The sequence below is a fragment of the Asterias rubens genome, chromosome 4 (assembly GCF_902459465.1).
Source record: "Asterias rubens chromosome 4, eAstRub1.3, whole genome shotgun sequence".
Classification (NCBI taxonomy): Eukaryota; Metazoa; Echinodermata; class Asteroidea; order Forcipulatida; family Asteriidae; genus Asterias; species Asterias rubens.
In genome coordinates, this window is record NC_047065.1 from 20,794,507 (window position 1) to 20,803,911 (window position 9,405).

Consider the following 9,405-nt stretch of genomic DNA (forward strand, 5'->3'; position numbering starts at 1 on the left):
CGCAAACTACGTCACTTCAGAGGGAGCCGTTTCTCACAATGTTTTATACTATCCAACCTCCTCCAATTGCTTGTTACCAAGTAAGTTTATATGATTTCGAGTTATTACCAATAGTGTCCACTGCCTTTAACGATTATCAAACCTGTCATGTGCAAAAAAAAACCCATAAATGAGCACATTGGCGATATGAATGTCACTATTGACAACCACGTTTAAAGGTAGTGGACACTATTGGTAATTACTCAAAAATAATTATTGCCATAAAACCTTTCTTGGTGACGAGTAATGGGGAGAGGTTGATGGTATAAAACATTGTGAGAAACGGCTCCCTCTGAAGAGCCATAGTTTTCGAGAAGGAAGTAATTTTCCATGAATTTGATTTCGAGACCTCAAGTTTAGAACTTGAGGTCTCGAAATCAACCATCTAAACGCACACAACTTTGTGTGACAAGGGTTATTTTTCTTTCGTTATTATCTCGCAACTTCGACGACCGATTGAGCTCAAATTTTGACAGGTTTGTTATTTTATGCATATATGTTGCGATAAACCAACTGTGAAGGCTAGTCTTTGGCACTTACCAATAGTGTCCACTGCCTTTAATATTGATGTAATGCAGCATTCACCATTGAAGAAACCCGTGTTGATTGCAGACTGGATGATTGGATGTAGCCTATACGTTTGGCAGTACTGTTCATAGTCAGCTTGTTGATCCGATTGGAGGCACAACTTAAACTACTGTATACATACATTGGCCAAACTTACTATTACTGATTGTGTTTTCAAATCTTTATAGCAATTTCTGTTTTAAAAAGGCACAAGTCATGTCTGTATATCTTATTCTTTACATATTGTTGCAAATACCTTTGGTTTACGGGAAACTCGCGCCATGGTGTGGTGTGATTGACTATGCTTTGGTTGGCCGGAACTACACCACCATAAACGCCACCAAGAATCAAAAGCTGTGTTACCAGGCCTGTCTGAAGGATTCACCGAGATGTAGATCTGCAAATTATCGGCCTAGAGATCAAGAATGTGACTTGAACTGTGCCTCACACTTTGATGTTTGTGCGGGTGGGGGATTGGTCGAGCAGCCTGGGTCTCTCTACACCTTTACGGCATCTGAGGTAAATACAAATTTTCTTTCGATTTTGTATGAGTAAACAATTCCGTGAATCCTTTCTGTGTAGGAAGTGGCCATATATAGGCTAAAATTTCCCTGAAAGGGGAAACACAAAATAAAAATAAAAATTGATTAAAGACACTGGACACTACTGTTATCTCACCATATGCATTAAAATAACCAACCTTGAAAATTTGAGCTCATTGGTCGTCGAAGTTGCGAGATAATAATGAAAGAACAACCCTTGTCACACGAAGTTGTGTGCTTTAAGATGCTGATTTCGAGACCATTGTTTGTACAGGTCAGTTTTTGTTTTGAGTAATTACACATAGTGTCCAGTGCCATTAAGTTCTCTTGTTGCATATAAGTCGTAGTCCTGAACTGATAACTTTTGTACCCGTGGTGACCACTTTTTCAATTAAGATGCTCTGTGGTGCAATCTTAGGCAAATAAGAGACATAATTCATAATAATTGAGGTAAAAGAACATGAAGCCTTTAAATGCAGTGGACACTATTGGTAATTACTCAAAATAATTATTAGCATAAAACCTTTACTTGGTAACGAGTAATGGGGAGAGGTTGATAGTATAAAGCATGGTGAGAAACGGCTCCCTCTGAAGTAATGTAGTTTTCGAGAAATAAGTAATTTCCCACGAATTTGATTTCGAGACCTCAGATTTAGAATTTGAGGTCTCAAATCAAGCATCTGAAAGCACACAACTTCGTGTGACAAGGGTGTTTTTTCTTTCATTCATATCTCGCAACTTCGATGACCGATTGAGCTCAAATTTTCACAGGTTTGTTATAATATGTTCATATATTTTGTTCATAAATGTTGAGATGCACCAACTGAGAAGACTATATGTCTCTGACAATTACCAATAGTTGGACTTTTGGATTTGGGGATTAGTCCGTTACAAGGCATAATGCAGTATTAAGTCAAGAAATATTAAAGAAATTTTGCAACACAGTAGTCTTTCAAAAGGCATTTATTTATAACACCGGGGGCATTTTACCGCACAACAATAACTACCGAACATGATAGCACTATAGGGCCTATAATAATAATAAATAATAACAATACCAAAACTTGTATAGCGCCCTAATCATGTGTAAACATGCTCTAGGGCGCTGAACATGGAGAAATTGACAAACTAAAACATAAGAAAATACTTAATTATAACAACGGGAGTAAACATTCTTAAAAACATTCAACAACAAACTTAATCAATAGAAATCCTAAAGTATTAAAAAATCAATTAGGTCTAAAATCTCAAATACAAAACATTGTTACACATTGCAAGCATTAATAGTAGGTTAAAAAAAATATACATGGATTATTGACAATTAAAAATTATTAAACCATTCAGTGAAAATATTCAATTTTAAATAGATGAGTTTTCAGTGCGCTCCTAAATTTGTTCAGTTCTGTTAAGTCTCTTAGGGATGTGGGCAGAGAGTTCCAGAGTGTAGCAGCTGCCTTTCCAAACTGCCTATCACCATATGTGGCAGTTTTAGTGAGAGGTACTCTTAAAGGCAGTGGACACTATTGGTAATTACTCGAAATAATTATTAGCATATAACCTTACTTGGTAGCGAGTAATGGGGAGAGGTTGGTAGTATAAAACATTGTGAGAAACGGCTCCCTCTGAAGTGGAGTAGTTTTCGAGAAAGAAGTAATTTTCCACGAATTTGATTTCGAGACCTCAAGTTTAGAATTTGAGGTCTCGAAATCAACCATCTAAACGCACACAACTTCGTGTGACAAGGGTGTTTTTTCTTTCATAGTTATCTCGCAACTCCGATGACCAATCGAGCTCAATTTTTCACAGCTATCCGTTATGGCTATCCAACAAATCGCTAGTAGGTTGATTTATGTCGTGTAACTGGTCGACTTCAGTGAAACTGCGTCTGAAAGATTCAGTGTCAATGGAACGCAAGTTGTCTATACTCGGTACTTTCCCGAGTTATGTGAAAAAAAATATCACAGGCATATTACTCGGGTAGGATTCGAACCCACGACCTTTGCAATTAAATAATTACCGACTTGAATTCAAAACTATATACAACCGGAACCCGTAACAAGGAATTGTTATTATTGGGGAAAACAGGCAAATCATGCGGCTCGTGGACAAAAGTAAACTCATTTACTCGGAACCAAGCTGCCCTGATGAGCATGATTTTATAACAACAGAGTATAAATTAACTAAAACCTCCATGTTCAACACAAAGGACAGAAAATTGGAACAAACAGTGGCTGTTTTCACGACCTGCATGACATTAATTAGCGCTAATAGTTATTCAATAACTCTATACTTCAGGTTCAGAATCGATAATCCCCGTAGGAGCAATAAGTTCGTCTCGGTAACCGCTAAGCCAGGACTGTGTGGATGATTAAAAACATATATAAAAAGATGAACGCAATTAGTTTTAAGGGTTTCGATAGATCAAATTTAATGTTCCTTTCAAATATTTGTGGCGATGACATCATTTAACCTTAATTTATTTTTCCTTTAATCGATGACAATGTTAACAATTAATGACACTAGTAATTAATCAGTCCTAGCATTTGACGCTTTCGGTGTCTTTGAATTTTGTCATCTACATTGTAACAGCCATTTCATGTAGACGTTGGGTCGGCAGCCGACAAAGCACAAACAAACAAATTGACATTAGCACATTATGATAATACTGGCCGTCCGGGCACAGCTTGGTATTGATAACAATAATTGTGTGCAATCCCTACAACGATTCAACGCCTATATTCCTTTATACTATAATAAAAGAGTATCATAAAGCGCCTTATGCCAGGCCTCAAGGTGCTTTCCACTGAAATAAACAATATTTTAAAAACAGCACTATATAGAAACGGCACTTCAAAAACCACAAGAAGGGTAACAAATTTTAACTAAATAAAACCACCGGGAGCAAACCATGTTAACACAAATACGATAGAGGTGAAAGGTTACCAGCACCTCGCCCTCACGTCAAGAACCTAGGCAGTAACATAGTCCACATGATTCCCTCAATTGTTTTCCCCTTTTCCATTAGTCTGTCTTAATTTATCAATTCGTCTTCGTCTTTCTTTCTTTCTTTCTGTTACCAATCCTTTATACCCCTCTTTTTCTTTTATTAACCGATAGAGAAAGCACCCCCCCAACCCACGTTGCGCCGCCCTAATGTTGTCCGGCGGAAAGAACATTGTCACGAAAAGTGTTTTTTGAACAAAATTTACAAGTATTGATTAAAGGCACTGTACACTATTGGTAATTGTCAAAGACCAGTCTTCTCACCTGGTGTATCCCATCAACATGACAAAATGATGCAAGAAAAAACACCCTTGTTGGTCGAATTTGTGTGCTTTCAGATAGGAATAAAATACTTCTCTAGAAGTCTTGTAATATTTTAGTGAGAAATTACCACTTATCAAAAAAAGAAGTAACTTCAGCGGGAGTCGTTTCCCATATTTGTTACACTATCAATAGCTCTCCAGTGTTCGATATCAAGTCAGTTTTTAAGTTAATATTTGTTTTGAGTAATTACCTTCCCTTTAATTGTCACTCTCCAGACGATTGGATGCGACATTCAACCTGACACAAGGGATACCAATGTTTGCGATATCGCTGACAACGAACCTTCTCGTCGAGAAGATCAAGGTATAGTAAGACTCGTCTAAACACATCACACCAAGTCTGTTCCTGCCATGTCAAGCTCAATTATTTTGCTGCTTTCATGACGAACTCAACAAATCTGCTCCTGCTCCTGCCTGCTCTCGGTCTCGCGCTCAAATAATCTGCTCCTGCTATATGTTTGTCCGTATACTCACCGTTTCACATCTCATAGACTAGTCTAGATTTCAAGCTCACAAGTCGAGTGTTAAACCATACCGTAAGAGGGCGCGCTTTAGCGCTTTACAACTGAGCGCAGTACACTGTCCAATGTCGAGCACTAACGTCAGGGGCAAAGACTATACCGTGATGACAAGCACCTGCCCACCACCCCGACCTTTGCGTTATCCGCAAACGAATGTGGAAATTAACAGCTCGTTATTTTGTACTCAGGTCTTGAATGGCAATTGGTCTTCAAAGGGGTTGCTGGGACGGGAATCAAGCTGTATGATCTGTGGACTATAACACAATCTTGGATAGCGACTGAGAACAGCGGGAACTGTCAAAACAAAGCATTGTACAATGCTTGGAAAAATGGACAGTTGAACATCAAACAGGTGAGTTAATTTCTTTTACTGGAAATTGTTTTTAAATTATGGAGCCCTTCTATTTGTTCGCTTGGCCTTTGTCGGTGATTACTCGTGTACCTTGACCCTGCCAACTTCAGGGACTACAGAACGCACCCTACCCCCTTGTGCCTATTTAACAGTGTCGAATAGAAGCAAAACAATGCAATAGAGCAAGGACCAGACTTGTGCGCAAAGCAACGAAGCAAAAATAATCACAAAGTCTTTAGCGCCCCACCCCCTCCCCCTCGTATCGATGACGCAACCTTGTAGAACAATTTTATTGTTTTAACCTCTGTCCAGGTCAAGCTGTCCTTGTATGACAAGACTGGGGTCAAAGTTGAATTGATATTCAATGGAGTAGACTCAGGCATTTCGACCTGGTTCGCCAAGGAGCGCCTCGTATCCTCTCCATGGAGTGACCTGACAACAACGTCACATACGCATTACTTCTCTATTGATGGACCTGCAAAGAGGGGGTACGTATACATGATGGGAGTTACGATTTTATTTCAAACTCGTTGTTTCCATGGCTTTAAATAAGGGAATAAAAGGGTAGCGACGAGTTCTTAAACGGCCGTTTAAAACCGGTGTGGCGGTCTCGGAGTTCAAATTTGAGGTCTCGAAATCAAATTCATGAAAAATTACTTCCTTCTCAAAAACCACTTCACTTCAGAGGGAGCCGTTTCTCACAATGTTTTACACTATCAACAGCTCCCCATTAAAAGTTACAAAGTAAGGTTTTATGCTGATAATAATTTTGAGTAATTACCAATAGTGTCTCACTGCCTCTAAGGGAAAGTGAACAGTTACTGATAACACGATCATTCATAATTTCGGAAATTGTGTTCAGCTTAGATTAAGATTCACGTTAATATCAAAATTTATTCTTACAAACTATAGGGACACAACAGATCCTAAGCGACGGTTCTTCATCAATAGGAACTATGGCGGCTGTGGTGTGGACCGTGGTTGGCTGGTGGTGCTAGATTCAGAAGATGATTGCCAGTGGGGTCATTTCAGCAGCTATCCCACCATACTGTACAGTACTCACTGCATTGCAGTCAACTGGGCTACATCAAACGGTATTTCAATAAAGTCTCAACTAACCAAACATCTTCTCTTTGCTAAGTGCACCAGAATCTATTTTTTAATAAATCTGCGCAATTTCTTAGAGCTGCTTAAGCATAAAAGTCCCTTTACCGGCCAAAACTCCACTCAAATATTATGGTAAGTTAAAAGATTTTGGCCAGTAACATGCGTTTCATAGAGCAGCTCTATGTGAAATTGGCCCCTGGCACAAATTATTGGCGCACTCGTGGATTCCGTTGATAAATCAATGTTAAATTGAACTTATTTTGAATGAGACTTAAAGGCAGTGGACACTATTGGTAATTACTCACAATAGTTATTAACATAAAACCTTACTTGGTAACGAGAAATGGGGAGAGGTTGGTAGTATAACAAATTGTGAGAAACGGCTCCCTCTGAAGGGACGTTGTTTTCGAGGAAGAAATTAATTTTCCGCGAATTTGATTTCGAGACCTCAGATTTAGAATTTGAGGTCTCGAAATCAAGCATTTGAAGCACACAACTTCATGTGACAAGGTGTTTTTTCTTTCATTATTATACACCAAGTGAGAAGACTGGTCTTTGACAATGGACCCTTCCCATGAAATATGCTAATTACATTCACGCATGCGTACAGACCCTGTTGGTTGGCAAACGCCATAGAGTTGTGCACTAAGCAGACGCGCAATCGCGTCTGCGTCAGGCACCCATTAGCCGTGTACAAAACAGCGCGATGTTCCCTCATTTTGCCAACCAAAACGTTAGTGCGCACGCGCTACGTGCAGTTTACATATTTCATGGGAAGGGTCTATTACCTAGGGGCCTATAGTGTCCAGGGTCTTCAACTCTACCCCAAAGGTGTTTCACGCGAACTAGTGAAACTGAACTTGATATCAATTAGTGCATTGGATCAACTGAAATTCAACACATTTTAAAAGAGATTACAAATCAACCTCCGAAAGTATATGATTGAACACCAGGCACAGACTGCCATAAATAAATGGGTTTTACATACATTGTCTGTATGGTAATAAAACAAATACAAGATCGAAAGGGGTTTTTCTCGCTGTGTATATCCTTTTTATGATGCTTTCTTACCGAGCCGTTTGTTTTGTTTTATTCCTTGTTATTGTTTCCAGCTGAAGCGTTGGGAATGGCGGATTACTTGACCATCCACATAGATACTGAGTGAGACGAGACCTTGAAGCGAATCCACACCGTGCACGACTTGTTGGTGTCCACCGGTATAATATTCATCATGCGTAATACTTTTACATAATTATTTTAACTTTTACATACTTATGGTAACTTCTATACACGATAATTTTAATTTCACATGATAAGGCAGTGGACACTATTGGTAATTACTCAAAATAATTATTAGCATGATAGAGACGGATAGAGAAGGTCAAAATATTTTTCTCCCCCACCCACCTCTCCCAGAATGAAGACACACTATTATGAGGAGAATATCACCCTTGACGGGGATACGTTCAAATAGGGATTAAGGTTGTTCTCTGCAAAATAATTACAATCATGTGGTGAAAGGGTGGTTTGTAAAAATATGAACTAAATTATGACAAAATATAAATAATTAGATGGAATTCATAGTTTATTTCAGGTAGACTCGTGTGAGAAATGCTTCGGCAGACGCTCGGAGCAGGTGATGTATTATGTGTACATGTGTACTTATAACAAGAGACAAGAATTAAGGTGTCAGCCATTAAATCTCATGTGCATGCTTGTTTTTATTGCCAGGTCCCTTTGGCTTCACCGGTAATAGACACCGTGTGGTGGAGTCAGTGCTTTGGAGTAGACACTTCCAAACCCGTTTATTGGGATGCAATGTGTATTGTAAGTCCGCGGCGAACTTATTAGAATTGAATAATTCTAAGACTCCTGGTAGACATCAAGAAGTTCCTCAAGTATTATCACTGGAGGTAAAGAATTGTGTGTAGTGGCATTTTGTCCACTTTGTTGTAAACCTTTTGAGTTGGCTGACTCCTTTCAATGTTAAAATATTTTCTGTTGAACAAAAGAGTAAAATTGAGAGAAATAAATTTTGACCCTGTCCGTGCTAGACAGCGAACAACAAATACCTTGTGTCATGAGTCTTTCATTATTTGTCCGGGATAATGGGCAAGAGAGACCCCATTTATTTTGTATAGGTATTTGTCTCAATTTTGTAGAGAGCATGGCTTTGACTATTATGCTCCAAAAAAGTTTATCCTGAGGGATTATTATCCAAGAGCTCACTGTGGGTATTGCTTTGTGTTTAACCATAGTGGTTTTACTCGGTGTTTTAATGGAGAAATGTTTGTATTTTTAGGGCTAGTCAATACGGGTTTTGTAAACCTTGAGTGTGCTTGCCTTTAAACCTTGAAAGTGACTACGTTTAGACTTTTTTGTATTGTATTTTGTTGACCATCAGTTTAAGTGAGTGAGCCGATTTTATATTTTAGACGTCGTTATATGAATTTTGCTTTTTTCCTTTTTAATTAAATTACCGGCCTCTTATATCAAGTCTCTATAGGTAAAACGGAAATATAACGAGCGTTTAATAGCGAACTGATTGATCCATTATGATCTCGAATTCTAAAGTTTACAGTCATGCCACTGGCTGATGTGTTGCTGGTAGATAACAAACGAGTCACGACTTCAAGCACAAGTCTTAAAATCTAGTCGAGATTTTGAGGAGCTATTTTACAAACAATAATCACAACTCACACGTCGTGATCTTGGTCGTAAATATCGGAGTCAGTATTCTACGACTTGGGACACAAACTGAAATCATTGTTGATGATCAACGCCATCAAATTAATTACTGGCGTTCACCAATAATGATCTGAACTTAAAAACAATCCCTGTCTAGTGTGTATTATAGTAGGTCATAAACACGATTTTCCAAATTTAAAGTAATCTGGAAATATAATTTGTGTTTTCTTCAAACATTAGAGTATATTTCTGAATAATAAAGT

At 38.4% G+C, this 9,405-nt stretch overlaps 1 protein-coding gene across 1 annotated transcript; it reads left to right on the forward strand.

Moving 5' to 3' along the window:
* Nucleotides 1-822: 822 nt before the first annotated feature.
* Nucleotides 823-7,619, forward strand: LOC117289171. The gene is made up of 6 exons (XM_033770168.1): nucleotides 823-1,125; nucleotides 4,691-4,778; nucleotides 5,184-5,347; nucleotides 5,660-5,839; nucleotides 6,279-6,441; nucleotides 7,567-7,619. The coding sequence occupies exons 1-6, from the start codon at nucleotides 823-825 to the stop codon at nucleotides 7,617-7,619; spliced, it is 951 nt and encodes a 316-aa protein (XP_033626059.1).
* Nucleotides 7,620-9,405: the final 1,786 nt, after the last annotated feature.